The sequence below is a fragment of the Ostrea edulis genome, chromosome 2, assembly GCF_947568905.1.
Source record: "Ostrea edulis chromosome 2, xbOstEdul1.1, whole genome shotgun sequence".
NCBI classification, from domain to species: Eukaryota; Metazoa; Mollusca; class Bivalvia; order Ostreida; family Ostreidae; genus Ostrea; species Ostrea edulis.
In genome coordinates this window covers 73,240,089-73,256,718 of record NC_079165.1, presented here as the reverse complement: position 1 = coordinate 73,256,718, position 16,630 = coordinate 73,240,089, and the positions used below count along the sequence as shown (strand labels likewise).

The window sequence follows — 16,630 nt, the reverse complement described above, 5'->3', positions numbered from 1 at the left end:
TATTTATTTTTTAGTAAATTCCATCAGCAATGAAATTTTAAATATTTACATGATTAATTTACTACCATCATTTATTTTAATTATATTTAAATTATTTTCAAAAACTCCTATACAATACAGCTTTTACTTGAAACAGCAAACATAGCTAATTGGTTTGAAATTTAATGATGGTTTTTATACATATACTCTTGCTTGTAGTATTTTATTTCTTCCTCGTAGTCTTATGCTTTCGTATCTATATATTCTTGCATGAAAGTTTTCTTTTATTTTGTATTCTTTTGTTAATCTGTGTATATGTGTACATGCATGCTATGTGTCTTTGTCCTTGATATACTTGAATGTGATAGTCGGTTAAAAAGCTCTATAGTGCCGACTTTAAATAAAATTTACTTTACTTTACTTTACTATGAAGTTCTGAATTTAGTTAAATATTTCTTATATTTGCTATTGATACATGTAGGTTTGCACAGGTAATATTTAATATAGAAAGTGTCAATGAGGTGTTGATATAAGAAACCTTTAGACATTTTACAAATATCATTAAATATAATATAATGTAACTTTGCTTTTCATTCAGAAATTTATTTTTGCAAGATACATGTAACTTGGTAGAATGCACAATATCAATCGTTTGTTTTTGTTTTTTCTTGGATTTTCCTCCCAACAACAACAAGAGAGCACGAGATGCTTTACATGCACAGGAATAAATATCAACATTTTCCATTGATTGATCAGTAATCCATTGAAATACTATCAAAAGATTAACATCCGATGTGGTTTCGATGAGGGGATTGGGGCTAGACACAACCTTCGAAAATTTCCTCGTTCCTTATCTTTGCACAAGACAGATTTTTAATTTGCATCACTTTTTCATGTTAAAAATTTCTACAAGACAAAATTCGCCACCATTAAGGTATTTTTCACCTGATCAGATTGGTTTCTGTTTTTAATTTGTTAAAAGCGTTAGTGCAACTAATGTCCGATGAATCATTCGTTATTTGTTTTACTAATTAAAATCGTCTGTCGTTATCAGTCCCCACAGTATATAAAACAAAAGTATGGTACCTGTGATTATTAACACAGAGAAACAGGACTTTTTATTGACTTTATATCCTCTATGAACAAATTAATGGATCCTTTATGCGAATTGTTTAAACGGGAGCAGACTTGTTAGTGTGCTATAATTGAGGATATATAAATCCCTTTAATTTGATGGAAATACATACAATTTACGAGTGAACTTCTAACCGTGCGAGTGACGACACCAGAACGACATGTATGTTTCAGTTTTTGAACAGTTAAAGGGTGATTTAAACAGACCTCTGGGATTAAACAGGGTCCATAGAAAGCTGTAGGATTTACAAACTGAGCTGATCATGAGAATCATGGAGGTATCTCTTCTCGTGCTATTGTTTTCGTGTAAGTATCATTAAATCTTTCAATCAATATATATATATATGTGTTTGCGCAAATATCTAGCGCAAATACAAATCATTTGTCGTTCATCAATGATATTGTAACATGGAAAAGTTGCGCGATGCATGGTTCACTGTACATGTAAAACGTATGAGTGTTTTGTTTTGTTGAGAGAGAGAGAGAGAGAGAGAGAGAGAGAGAGAGACGTTTTGAATCTATTAGAGCTTGTGGTCAATTCTTTTTTACACACACGTACATATATATATCTGGGGGGAAATATGATGATTTAAAAACAAATGATGTAAGAAGAATATCAATTGAAGCTTTCAAAGCAAATGTTTATGTAGGAAATAATGAAATGAAATTAATTACGTCACGCAATCTATATAATAATTATGTATATTGATGTCGCTAGTACTTATAAATATAAACTTTGAAAATTATGTTTGCAGATAAAGTTTTCAGAATTTTCACATTTATCAAAATTCCTTCTCTCTCACAGAGAATTAGATAGATAGATAGAGAGAATAAGGTACATGTTGATTTCACAAACTAACACATCTGTAATGAACTTTATTTTGTTATTTCATTACTATAATCAGCTTATATTCTGAAAATCAGCAATATGTCTCGAGTTGATTTTTTAAAATTGCAAAGTATTAAGTTACGGATATTTTAAAATTCGTCCATCGATAACTCCAGTTGAATCACAGATAATGTGAATAATCATTTACCAAAAACTGAAAAGTACTGCAGTCTTGATAAACCAACTCGCACTACAACGAAATATTCATGTTATGCTTAAAACTTTGGAGTGATAAATACATGTTCGTTAAATACTGTTCTGCACGGCTATTATACATGTACGAGTTACACCAGACGGACCGGATTTACATTCTCATATCTAATCCATTCATATTACCACACTATGGTTTGGTTTAAATGTTTATTGAATTTGATATTACATACATTTGTATAGAACAGCACAGTGATAACATAGTTTGGGAAACAAACCAACATAGCAATCCCGTTCTTTTAGTATGAAACACTAGAACGTCGCTGATGTATATTTCCTAAGCAAGCCGCTATATCTTCATACTTGATGCTTTTAAAATCCGTCAGAACTTCACCAAAAAAAAGACATTCTAATATCATTCCATCTCCATTTATGTGTTTGTTTAAACATTGTAAACATATTAATCAGTGACATTTATGTCCTTTGGGCCGGGTGTAAAAAATTACGTTTATTGTCAAATGAATTGTATAACTGTATCATTACACATGTCACTATAATAAACAATTTACTTACTTACTTACTTATGTCATCAGTATTGAGTTTTATGTGAATACAACACAATACGTAATCGAAATCTAAGAATATACAATCAATTCTTGAACAGTTTTGACTTGTATAATAGTCAGTAGATCTATTTTGTGTTTTCGGGTTAATCTTTCAAAACAAGGTGCTGATAAAATGGACATTTAACAAGAGGCCCAAGGGCCTAGAGTCGCTCTTCTGATAAATTGTACAACCCCACCATTTCTATTCTTAGCCTCTTAGTATTCTAAATCTTTAGTTAAATTCTAAGAATTCAAAAAAGTAGGTCAATGTGACCTACATTTTGGTTTACACATTTTGAGAACCCAAGAAATATCAACTGAAAAAGTTTGATGATTTTAAGCCAATTAGTATCTGAATATTGAAATATAGCTGTCAAATTCCAACCTTAGGTCATGGTGACCTACTTTTTGGTCAGCGAACTCCGAACAAGCAAGACCCATCAACTGACAAAGTTTGATGACTGTAGGTCAAATTGTATCTGAAATATATAAATATAGCCGTCAAATTCCAAAAGTAGGTCAAGGTGACCTACTTTTTCGTCAACACCCTTCAAACATGCAAGACCCAACAACTGACAAAGTTGGATGACTGTAGGTCAAATAGTATCTGAAATATATAAATATAGGTGTCCAATTCCAAAAGTAGGTCAAGTTGACCTACTTTTTGGTCGAAACCCTTCGAACATGCAAGACCCATCAACTGACAAAGTTTGATGACTGTAGGTCAAATAGTATCTGAAATATATAAATATAGCCGTCAAATTCCAAAAGTAGGTCAAGGTGACCTACTTTTTGGTCGACACACTCCGTAGACTCAAGATGCATCAACTGTCAAAGTTTGATGACTGTAGGTCAATTAGTGACTGAAATATATAAATATAACTGTCAAATGCCAAAAGTAGGTCACAGTGACCTACTTTTTGGTCGATACACTCCGAAGACTCAAGATGCATCAACTGACAAAGTTTGATGATTGTAGGTCAAATAGTGTCTGAAATATAGTAATTTAGCTGTCAAATACCAAAAGTAGGTCACGGTGACCTACTTTTTGGTCGACACAAACCGAAGACTGAAGACGCATCAACTGACAAAGTTTGATGATCCTAGGTTTTACAGTGCCCAAAATATGCATCTAAAATTGAAAATGTGAAATTTGAATATCTGCAAAATTCAAAAAGTAGGTCACTGTGACCTACTTTTTTTATAAATATGTTTCAAGGCCTCAAGATGCATCAACTTACAAGATTTGATGATTCTAAACCTCTCGGTATTTGAAATAACAACTTATAATATATCTATAAATGATAACCAATAAAATTCAGAAAGTAGGTCACGGTGACCTATTTTTCAGTTGACGCATTTCAAGGTCCCATGATCCACCAACTGACAAGTTTTGATGATCATAGGCTTCAAAGTGTCCAAGATATGCATCAAAATTAATTTTAAAATAAATACCTGCAAAATTCAAAAAGTAGGTCACCGTGACCTACTTTTGAGACAACTTGACACAAGGTCCTAAGATGCATCAACTGTCAAAATTTGATGATCCTAGTCCTTATAATGACTAAAATATCTAAGATTTAAGGAATTTAAAAGATTTATAAATTTAGGTCAACTTTGAAGTGACCTTGAGACCACGCCCTTTGCCCCAGGGTAATGCCTTGAACAATTTTTAATCTACAACATATCCTCATCCTTATGTGTAAGTTTGGTGATAATCTGCCTTGTGGTTCTTGAGAAGAAGATTTTTTAGCAACCACTACTTTTGTTTGTATTTTCCTGATTATCTCCCCTTGTTAAAGGGTCACATCCCTCTATTTAGTATGTATGAAAGCCCTTGGGCCAATGATACCCTGTAACAAATTTGAAAAAAATTGGCCAAGGGGTTCTTGAGTTATAGCCCTTTTTCTAAAAAGTTTACGTACACCGCACAAATGGCCATAGCATTAGCTCTTTGAGCCTTTGGCTCAGAAGAGCTAATAAATCAAATTATGCTACATCATTATTGAGTGGATATCTAAACTCTCCCAAACCAAAACAAAAACACATTATTACTCATACTTTGATGTACTGATAAGTGATCGTTATAAATTTTCACAATGACGACGTACTGAAATAAGGAATATAAATTTTTGCATTATCAAGAAACAAAATGTACATATCTTTGAATTTTGTATGTTTTAGAGTTAGCTGTACGTGAAAGCCATTTTGTACCCTGTCGTGAAATCAATATCAATTTCCCATAATTAGTGAATTCTTTGAGGATGGTTCTCTTTGGTAATTGTTCGTTAAAAGTCATATTCATATTCGAAATTCACAGATGTACAAGATCCCGAGCTTTTATCAACATTTATCAAGCACAATTAAACAAGTGCTATTCTTAACCTTCCGTAATGAAAACAATATTATGTTTCTTACAATTCTCTGATCCCTATTTGAGGATTTTTTTTTCAAACTAAACAAAAGCCATCTTTTCTTTATTGTTCTCTTTTTATATTCTTTCTATTGATATTAGAAATATCAAAATGTATAGAGATCCATGCTTTCATTTTTAGTGTGTATCAACATTTACCAGTCAAACCTGAACAAGTGTACAAAGAAAGATTACTAGACAATAGATGTTGACAGTTTTATTCAGATAAGCAAATCATGTACGTCCATTGTCACTAATAGCAAATGAAAATTATGAAATGTTTTAAAAATCCAGTTTAACAATAGACTATTCAGTCGTGACTTATTTAAACTCTGAAATCTGTTGTTCGAAAAATCACGATATCGTTCACGTAGGTATATTAAAAGTAGCATATCATATTACACATCTTAAAAAGACTCGTTCGTGATGTCTCTAGTGTAGATATAAACTTTAGTTTGGATAAATACGGCGTTGGAAACCTTATATGAATAGCCAGATTTAAATATACATACATTTTGTCTTTTAAAAAGTTATTTAAATGCTTCTTCGTGATTGAAGTTTCAAGCGTTGTATAGAATTATGAAAGAAAGTTTCAATGTGTAAAATCTGGACAATAACAAGGCCACCTGCAAAGATATGTTGGTTTCCCCTCCCTACCGCAATTTTGAAATGACGGAACATTAAAATGTATAAAGGAAATCTTTATATTCCGAACAATATTTTGAGACAGAACTAAATATAAAACTTATGAATACTCCGTTGTCTCAAAAGAGTAAAAATTAATTATTTTATTTTTGATGACGTGATTATTTAGTTAGGTACGAGAACTTGGTAATTTTATATATTTTCAAAAAAAAAATAATTAAGCAGAATTATGGAATTCGATATCGTTTGTTATTTTGTTGGGAAACACGTAGAGCTCTTGCGTGATCATCTGAGCACTATCATCTGCGCACTATCATTTCGATAACTATCCGAGGATAATATTCTAAAGAAGACTAAATACTTATAAACAATGTTATCCTCATCTAGATATTTTGGACACTGATTTATCGTATGTGCTATAGGGACACGCTTTGTAATTTACCGAATATAGTATTTTATTGCTTTTCATCCTTTTGCGTGAACCATTTTGTTTATTGAATGCATTTTTTATACATAAGGAGCAGCACACTATAGAGTTCTACAAACATTTAGCCCAAAAACTGACAAGGAATGGGTGAAAGACAAGGTAGTTACTCGACATGAAAAGACAAAAATCGAAATCTGTAATAACAACAAACCAAAACCAAAAGTTTCTGCCGGAAATTGTATTTGGTTCTCCTTATTTTTTCTGCACAGGACAGAGAAAGTGAGGGGAAACATGTATATTTTTAACTGTGGCCTAATCTTCAAACTTTTTTAATGGAGATGAACCGGTGAAAGGAATATCTATTGATAACTCAGGTTTCACCTTTTAACCGATCAAAACAGTTCGACGATTTTTCTTTGTATGTCATTTAACGCAGATCCTGACGACGGTAATACTACTGTTAATTAAAACTTCTTCAAATCATCAAATGCAATCACACTCACTACATTGTAAGAATTCGTGATCATGGATGATTGAAAATTGACAATAGGTACAAAAGATTAATTCTTATTGACTATTTCCATCCTAACAAAAAGTACTGTAGCAAGCTGTAGTTTACTGTGGCAATTTTGTTTTCAGTTTTTGGAAAGTTTGAAACATATTTCCTAAAATATAATAGAAACTTTGACACTAAGGTTTATTATTGAATAAAAACCCCTTGGTATTGTTTGGATTTAGTTGCGTATTTTGAATAAGTTTGGTGATAGTTTTGATAATCCATCTCTGCACAGTAAATACCGGTATTCAGATAAGATAATTCATCTCATTACAGTAAATACCGGTATTTAGATAAGATAATCCACATACCGGTATTCAGATAAGATAATCAATCTCCGCACAATAATTACCGGTATTTAGATAAGATAATCCATCTCCACACAATAAATACCGGTATTCAGATAAGATAATCCATCTCCGCACAATAAATACCGGTATTCAGATAAGATAATCCATCTCAACATAGTTAATACCGGTATTCAGATAAGATAATCCATCTCCGCACAGTAAATACCGGTATTCAGATAAGATAATCCATCTCCGCACAATAAATACCGGTATTCAGATAAGATAATCCACCTCAGCACAGTAAATACTGGAATTTAGATAAGATAATCCACCTCAGCACAGTAAATACCGGTATTTAGATAAGATATTTCATCTCAGCACAATAAACACCGGTATTCAGATAAGATAATCCATCTCCTCACAATAAATACCGTATTCAAATAAGATAAATATTAAAAATACCGTATAGAAATAAGGTGGGTACTTTGATTTGCTATGGTATAAGCTATGATACTGTCGTTAACTACAGCCAACAGTTCTATCGTTCACTACATATCATTGTATATACTGTATTTTGTTTTAATTTTTTCCCAGTGATTCCACATTGTGAGGCAGCTTTCAGCTATGCTCTTGAAAACAACCTTAGAACCCAGCTCTTCACAACCAACAGCTATAACAGGTTTACTCGACCATTGGCCCAGGTCCCCATTTCGGCCAAACTCAGTCTGTTGACCCTCACATCACTGGTGAGTCCATTTCAATGTTCATAAATAGCAATAACTGAAAAGGCATGTTCTATCATGTACACAGTATATACAGTTCGGCCAGTAGATCAGAATATTTTTCCTGAGATGCTGGGAACAGCTTAACGTGTTATATTGCTCGAGGCCAACGAAACACAGAGCTGTTCCCAGCACCTTAGGAAAAAAATTCAGGTCTATTGACTGATTAAACATTAAATATCTGATTGTTACATAATGTGCATGTATATATGAGTAGTACTTTAATTTTGTCAAGAAGAGAAGTTGCCAAATATATTATGCATTCAAATAATTTGTTAGCAGTTTAAAAATTAAAAGTTGTGAATGTTAAATATGTATTAAAGATTTGCATGACTAACACTCTACAGTGGAATATTTATCCCATAATTCCTTTTCCAAATATGGTAACTTCTCAAAATCGGAGAAAATATTTTACTTACACAGTATGCCATCAGTGCATTCAATGAAGCATTGGTGGAAAGCTTACTGAAGCTGCCCTGTCTGTTTTCCTCGTTTCTTAGTGTATAAATTCGAAACTAATACTACGTTGTCTGTCCAATAGACAGCCGGTCCAGAATTCAGAGAGTGACAGGTGCCTGTCCAATAGACAGCCGGTCCAAAATTCAGAGACTTTTTACAGGTGGACAGGCAGTCCAAAATTCAGAGACTATTGACAGGTGCCAGTCCAATAGACAGACGGTCCAGAATTCAGAGACTATTGACAGGTGCCAGTCCAAAATTCAGAAACTATTGATAAGTGCCTGTCCAATAGACAGCCGGTCCAAAATTCAGAAACTATTGATAGGTGCCTGTCCAATAGACAGACGGTCCAGAATTCAGAAGCTATTGATATGTGCCTGTCTAATAGACAGACGGTCCAGAATTCAGAGATTGACAGGGGCCTGTCCAATAGACAGTCGGTCCAGAATTCAGAGATTGACAGGTGCCTGTCCAATAGACAGCCGGTCCAGAATTCAGAGACTATTGACAGGTGCCAGTCCAATAGACAGCCGGTCCAAAATTCAGAAACTATTGATACAAATGTAGGTGCCTGTCCAATAGACAGCCGGTCCAAAATTCAGAAACTATTGATAGGTGCCTGTCCAATAGACAGACAGTCCAGAATTCAGAAGCTATTGATAGGTGCCTGTCTAATAGACAGACGGTCCAGAATTCAGAGATTGACAGGGGCCTGTCCAATAGACAACCGGTCCAGAATTCAGAGACTATTGACAGGTGCCTGTCAAGTGGACAGTCGGTCCAGAATGCAGAGGCTATTGGCAGGTGCCTGTCTAATAGACAGCCGGTCCAAAATTCAGAGACTTTTTACAGGTGGACAGGCAGTCCAAAATTCAGAGACTATTGACAGGTGCCTGTCCAATAGACAGACGGTCCAAATTTCAGAGACTATTGACAGGTACCTGTCTAATAGATAGCCGGTCCAAAATTCAGTGGCTATTGACAGGTGGTTTATTAGATCACTTTCATAGTTACTTGAAGAGTTCAGACAGAATCGGCACATTGATTTTGACTACGGATAACTCCGTTTACCTAATCAGGATATAGGGCTCACGGCGGGTATGACCGGTTGACGGGGGATGCTTACTCCTCCTAGTCACCTGATCCCACCCCTGGGTGTGTCCAGGGGTCCGTGTTTGCCCAACTATCTATTTTGTATTGCTTATGGGAGTTATGAGATTGCTCACTGTTCGTTATCTTCGCCTTTCATGCATATAAAGAAAAATAGTTTTAAAAATACTACATATTTAATATAACAATGAAAATACGTCACAATAAGTAATGTAACACTTTATTTTTTTATGTCAAGAAGTAGTCCTGTTGAGAAGCATGTTATTTTTCTGAATGATTTAAAGAAAGAAATCTATTATTTGATTGCAGAGTATTAAAGATCAGTCGATGTTAGTGGCTGGGTATTTCACGTTTGTAAGTACCGTTTTCTATACTTAAAAAGGTTACTATAAAATGTTTTGCTGTCAACATATATCAAACAAAAACTTGCACTTGTAGAGTTGTGGATATGGATGAATTCGAGAAGGATTACTAGTTTATATGTACAATGAGCAATTCCATGCACATTTCAGACATGGTCCGACAATCGACTGAACTGGACTGCTGATGCTACTTATAACGCCGATATCATAGCATTTTATACCACTCAAGACTATGTCTGGATACCGTCACTCGCCGTTACAAACTCGTAAGTTAATCCAATAGAAATGCTTTCATTTTTAATGGATTATTGTAAACGATTTTCTACATCATTAAATGGAAGTGAAGCAGTAAAGTTTGCGTTTTCCAAATTGATATTTCCATACGATATCGATATCCAAAATTAAACAGTTTAAAACTAGTGTTCCGTGGTGAATGGTCTTTGTGTACATTGCCTAAGAACTGTAATCTATCATCATGATGAGACTCTTCTATTGTAGTTTTAAAATAAACATTTGTGTGCGTTTTCCTTCAGGATAAGCGACATAGCTGTAATCAGTGACAATACCTTCATTATTCGGGTAGCTATGGACGGCACGCTGACATGGACACCAGGTGGCATCTACGAAACTTCGTGTACAACGGATGTGACGTATTACCCATTTGACACACAAACGTGCAGCCTGACTTTAACTACTTGGGGATACACAAACGTAGAGATCGGTTTGTCAGGATCTGAAGTGGACATTACTTACTACGAAGCAAACGGAGAATGGGATTATTCGTCATACGCCATTACCTCCACCACGAGGTTACATGGTGGCAACTCATTGCCTCAGGTTAACTTCAATTTGACGTTCAAGCGTCGCCCCACCTTCCAGGTCATGAATACAATTGTTCCTATGATTTTGTTGGCTTCTCTAAGTTGCTTTGTGTTTCAACTTCCACCGGATTCAGGGGAAAAGATGGGATATTCTCTAACAACGCTTCTTGCATTTGCTGTTTACCTCACATTAGTTTCTGCCAACATCCCAACAACTTCTATCAATACAGCATGCCTCTGTAAGTTTTTTGGATGTACTATCGCTTTGAAAAGTGAAAGTATGAGAGTAGCATACAGTAATGTATGAAATTATGACGTCACATTTTGCTCCAAGACCTGTTTCACAATACGTTTTACAACAGAAATCAATGTTATTCTTTGTTTACATCTTAATATTTACATTTCCAATGATTTTGGATTCGATATTTTTACCGATTGAAGTGATAGCCATTTCCTCATGAATGTGATGCAGATGTAAACAATGTGTATATGAATCTTGAAAAATATAGAAGTCTGTTTTAACAGCTTGGACTTCGACAGAAATGAACGTATACAAATAAGATGTGAGAAATACATTTCATTTTTGAAATTACATGAGGGTATATGTATGAAATACAACGTTTCACGCCGGTATAACGCGCTTCGTGTAGTATGGTGGCGCAAAGCGTCGCAATTCATGCCATCGTGTATTTTAAAAAATGAAATTTCTATCATGACTAAAATCATATTTTAAACCTTTGACAAGATATATATTACATGTAGTCAGTATGATTATTTGTATTTCAATACCACGCGATTTTGATGGCAGCTGCAAGTTTGATAAGTTTGTGATTGATTGATTGTATCTTGCTTAACGTTTCGCTTGAGAATTTTTCACTCGTATGGAGACGTTACCAAGACCGGTGAAGGAATTCAAATTTAGGCCTATGCTCGGCGCTTATGGCCATGAGCAGTGAGGGTTCTTTAGCGTGCCACACTTACTGTGACACGGGTCATCCGTTTTTAAGGTCATCTCCCAGGACCCGTGACATTTACACCTGATGCCGAGCGTTTGGCGATGAAACTGTCACTACTTGTTTTAACGACTTAGGTCTGTCGCGGCCGGGATTCGAACCCCGGCCGTCCGCATGCGGGGTGAACGCTCTATCTCTCGGCCACCGCCGCGGTAATAAGTTTGTGAAGTAAGTCCCGGGACTGTTTATGTTTTTTTTAGTTCGATTGAAAGTAGACATTAACGGCAAACAGACAACTCAACTGTATGACAAACGGGGTGATTTTATTTTCTCCATCGTCAACTTTCAATATTTATGTAGCAATATTCCATTATCACCTGTATATGGTGTTTATATATCTCAACTGATTCGATATGCAAGAACTTGTTCTGCGTATAGTAAGTTTTTAAATCGAGATAAGCTACTGACAAACAAGTTAATGGTACAGGAGTTTCAACCGTCTCGATTGAAGTCAGCATTTCGCAAATTCTATGGTCGTTATAACGATCTAGTTCGTCAATACAACCTATCATTGGACCAAATGCTGTCTGACGTGTTTCATACCGATTGTTAAGCCGTTCTTGGCACACTGATTTTTACTACGGATAACTTCGTTTACCTGAACAGGATATAGGCCTCATGGCGGGTGTGACCGGTAGGCAGGGGATGCTTAACTCCTCCTAGGCACCTGATCCCAGGGGTCCACGTTTGCCCAACTATCTATTTTGTATTGCTTGTAGTATTATGAGATTGGTCACTGTTCGTTATCTTCACCTTTCATCTGCATGAAAAAATCTGAAGACAACAAACGGTAATTAATCTCATAAATCCGATAAAGAATATTCAATTGAGAGAAGGGCAAATACGGTCCCATAGAAACATTAAAGTTGGGATCAAGTGTGCTTACAATGCAGGAGGAGCAAGCATCCCCTGTTGACCGGTCACACCCACTGTGGTTCCTATATTTTTATCAGGTAAACAGAGTAATCCGTAGTTTAAAAAGCACATAAAAAAGGCTTACAACTGGTATGAAACGTGGTAGCCAGCATTTGACATAATAACAGGTTGTATTTGCGAATAAAATCATTATATCGACCATGTGATTTGCAAATTATAAACGAGACAGTAGACACCCCTGTAACATCAACATATTTGTCCGTAGTCTGCTTAGGTTTAAAAATTAATCATACACAGAACATGATTTTGCGCATATAATCAATTGGGAAACATAAACACTATATTCAGGTAATAATGGAATATTGTGATGTTTACGATGGAGGAGCTGAAGTCATCTTGTTTGTCATTAAGCTGAGTTATTAGTTTGCCGTTAATGTCCATGTTCTGTAATTAAAAACATTCAAATTTGAAACACATCTGGTAGACTCCGTCGTGTCTTTTATTACGAGTTCACTGGGATATATCGAATCGGTATATAAATGAAAGTGAATATTGTTAATAGATCAAGTTGAAGGTCATGACAAAAGATTTCTGCTTCTCGTGTGGAATTTTTTGAATAAATTCTGCCGCATAAGAATACAAAAACGGGTCAGCTAATAAAGGAGCACGTTCTGTGTCCATGGAAATTCCAACGGGAATCAAATCACCACAAAAATCAGAAAGACCTCAACAACAAAGACAACATATATAGTGCTTGTGTATATTTGGTTATCGTATTCAGAATTGTGGTAGTTTTTTTTTAGACAACAAGAATACTGTATCCTGTATTTTTATCAAAAGTCTGATAAACATGTGACGTTTCTACATTGTGTGACTTGAGAAGAACACTTTAATTATAAATGCTATAGTGCTATGGTGCAGTAAAAGAAACCATTAAATTAGATGATCCAATATAATTTTCAAAAATACTTTTTACTTCAATATCTTTAGACGGGACATATTATTGAATAGCAATGTATGTACGTCCGTCCGTCTGTTTTGGGTTTTCTATTTCTGTTTTCATTTTCGGTCACATATTAAATTGAAACTTGCTGTGGTTCACTCTAGATCACACTGCGTATTTGGTCCTCACAATTTCAAATAAAGTGGCAAAACTCCTGCTGCAGGGTACATGTGCATTGTATATGATCCTCCAACAATTTTCAAGTGAGGACCTTTCTTTTTTTTTTTTACAGAATAATATCTTATCCGTTTTCTTTTTCAGCCGTGTACTTAATCATCATGCTTGCCTGGGGTGTAATGGCAGTGATTTTAACAATTTACGTTCTCAAGTGTCACCACAGTCCTCCGGAAAAGCCAATCCCAAATTATCTCAGAAAATTTTGTTTTGTGGCGGCAAAACTAGGATGTTTCCACAACTCCTGCTTTAACCGAAAGAACGCCGTAGGAAAACTTGAGAAAGGCGAGGAAGCAGGAGAAGTGAACAAGACTCAAATTGAACTGGAACCGGAACTTACCTGGCCGGAAGTGACGATGATTTTGGATAATTTCTTCTTTAAGTGGTATGCTCTGGTTTTAGGTTCAGTTACTTTGTGTGTCCTTTTAACACTGATGATTAGTTATTACACATAGGCCACTTGATCTAAATGCTCAAATGACATTTACTGATGGGCGAGTGTCCGTTCTTCACTCTCTAGTACTTCTCTGAAAATTTGAGAATTATGTACATGCGAGTACAAAGAGCAAAGGAACTTCATAGACCTCTTGTATGACTGTATGTTGAATTCTATACATAGCTTAGAGAGCAGAAATTATATCGAAACGTGCAACTTATATGAAACATCTTTGATTAGTATGGAATATTCAAAATTGTTCATGTACACGGTGAAAGGGATATTAAAATGGCAACCTCTTAACAGTATTTTGTTGTATTTTTCTTCAATGGAATATACTAATTGTACAAAAGCCAGTTACTAGTCGTATCCAAACAAGTCTCGTAATCACCTTGTTACACGTACTACGAGAAAAAATCTCGAACTTTCGAAATAATTATTAGAAAAAATCGGGAACTTAGGAGAAAAGATCTGGTTATTAGGATGAAAGGTGAAGATAACGAATAGCGATAAAAGATCTCGTAATTACGACTTCCTTTTCACTTAATGAATTAAAAGAATATTTTCTTTCATATTAATGTCATAATATATTTGTTCTTAGAAACCACCATACCGGGTATTTTTCGAGATAGTTAAACCGTAGGGTGTGGGGTATTTACCTGTGAATCATCGATGTCATAAACCATTGAGAAAGCGTGTATGCTTATATATGTTTTAGCCTTTTATATCTTTAAAAAATGTAAAAAAAAAAAAAAAAAAAAAAAAAAAAAAAAAAAATATCAGTTTATTATTATATGTTTGTATAATATTGTCTTGTAGTTATGAAATATTTTCTCGAAACTTCGAAATAACTCTAGAGATCATTATGATAATTTTTCTTGTTTTTTTTTTTACATAGAGAGAGAAACACACACACACACACACACACAGAGAGAGAGAGAGAGAGAGAGAGAGAGAGAGAGAGAGAGAGAGAGAGAGAGAGAGAGAGAGAGAGGTGGGGGGGGGGTAAACATTCATTGTTTTGTGTATGTATGATTATATAATTATAATAATATATACGATGAACCAGCACCAAAAGTTCCAGTCATGCATTTAATACAGACTCGGATCAAAATACGGTCATTTGCCTGAATGTGGTATAAGGACAGGATTTTTGGACATACTTTCTCAAATAAAATGCGATCGTCGTGTACAAATATCCTAAATTAGTGAATGACACGAAGAAATAAAATGGGATTGAGTGTAGAGTTGGGAAAAAAGCACTGAATATCCTAGGGTGTTTATATTTACTTCAGCTCCATTGAATACGAGTCATTGGAAATGTTTGGAGTTGTTGTTGTGTATATACACACACTTAATAGGTTATTTATTTCACAATGTAATTTCAATAAACATTTGACTCTCTCACCTCATAATGGACAATGACATTTTAATTAGATGAGAACTGTGACGACGAAATAATAACTCGTTTCAAATTCAATCAAAGAACTGGTCTTGTTTACGTATATGCATCATTTGATTTTCTAATTTACTGGGAGTAGGGATTTAAACCATATGATAAACAAATCTCAAACCCACTAAAAGTGAGCTTTAAAAAATTCATATAAATTGATTTTGTATTGGGTACGGTCGAATATTTGAACCCACCCATGCAGGTTGTTCATACCACGACAGAGTAGGGGCGGATCAAAGAATGTACCTTTAAAGTTAACAAGAGGTACTGTGAGCAATGCTCACTACGAATACCCCCCGCTTACCCCAATCTCCCAAAGGGTGTTGGTAATAGGTATAAACTACCTCTTTTCTGAGTGTAAAAAACAAATGGCATGACAAACCGAACCATATTGCTACTTCGATGTCCAGTGCGCGTGACCTTTGACCTTTTGACCCCAAAATCGATAGGGAACATCTTCATCCCATGGGTAGTCCATATGTATGATATGGTGACTGAAGGTGGAAAGGATAAGGCTTTAGAGCCCGGAAACCATATTGCTACTTCGATGTCCAGTGCGCTTGACCTTTGACCTTTTGACCCCAAAATCAATAGGGAACATCTTCATCCCATGGGTAGTCCATATGTATGAGATGGTGACGGTAGGTGGAAAGGATAATGCTTTAGAGTCCGGAAACCATTGCGTCTACAGACGGACGGACGGACGGACGGACAACCCGATTCCAGTATACCCCCCCCCCCCCACAACTTGTTGCGGGGGGTATAACAAGAGTTACTGCCTTGTACATATAGCACGGTTATTTGTTGCACCGTATGTGGTCGTGGAATTGTTCGGAGCATGTTTGGGTCAATGGATTTATCACGCTGACCCCCGTACCCCCTGCTCTTTGTAAGCATCGCATCACTTACTTTCAGAACGGCGCAGATTGGAATTATTGGAATTATTCACGATTACAACAGGAAAATGAGATGGTGGCGGTTAGGAACGTCTTTTACAGTACCAGTCACTGGTATAATTCTATCACGTTTATATACGTGGAATATTAAAAACGA

At 35.3% G+C, this 16,630-nt stretch overlaps 1 protein-coding gene across 2 annotated transcripts; it reads left to right on the top strand.

The window, feature by feature from the left end:
* Positions 1-1,162: 1,162 nt before the first annotated feature.
* On the top strand, positions 1,163-14,427 carry LOC125679621 (acetylcholine receptor subunit beta-like). Of its 2 annotated transcripts, none has more exons than XM_048918994.2 (6): positions 1,163-1,419; positions 7,683-7,834; positions 9,749-9,793; positions 9,952-10,067; positions 10,335-10,861; positions 13,776-14,427. In XM_048918994.2, exons 1-6 carry the CDS (start codon positions 1,377-1,379, stop codon positions 14,141-14,143), a joined length of 1,251 nt encoding a protein of 416 aa, XP_048774951.1. In that variant the 5' UTR covers positions 1,163-1,376; the 3' UTR covers positions 14,144-14,427. The 2 variants fall into 2 exon arrangements, with proteins under 2 accessions (XP_048774951.1, XP_056013193.1); XM_056157218.1 differs by lacking the exon at positions 1,163-1,419 and adding an exon at positions 6,272-6,401.
* The last annotated feature ends 2,203 nt before the right edge of the window (positions 14,428-16,630 follow it).

Coding starts and splice junctions, on each gene's coding strand:
- LOC125679621 (XM_048918994.2), top strand. CDS start 1,377: ATGAGAATCATGGAGGTATCTCTTCTCGTGCTATTGTTTTCGT. Junction 1,420..7,682: donor TCTCGTGCTATTGTTTTCGT/GTAAGTATCATT, acceptor ATTTTTTCCCAG/TGATTCCACATTGTGAGGCA. Junction 7,835..9,748: donor TGTTGACCCTCACATCACTG/GTGAGTCCATTT, acceptor ATTTGATTGCAG/AGTATTAAAGATCAGTCGAT.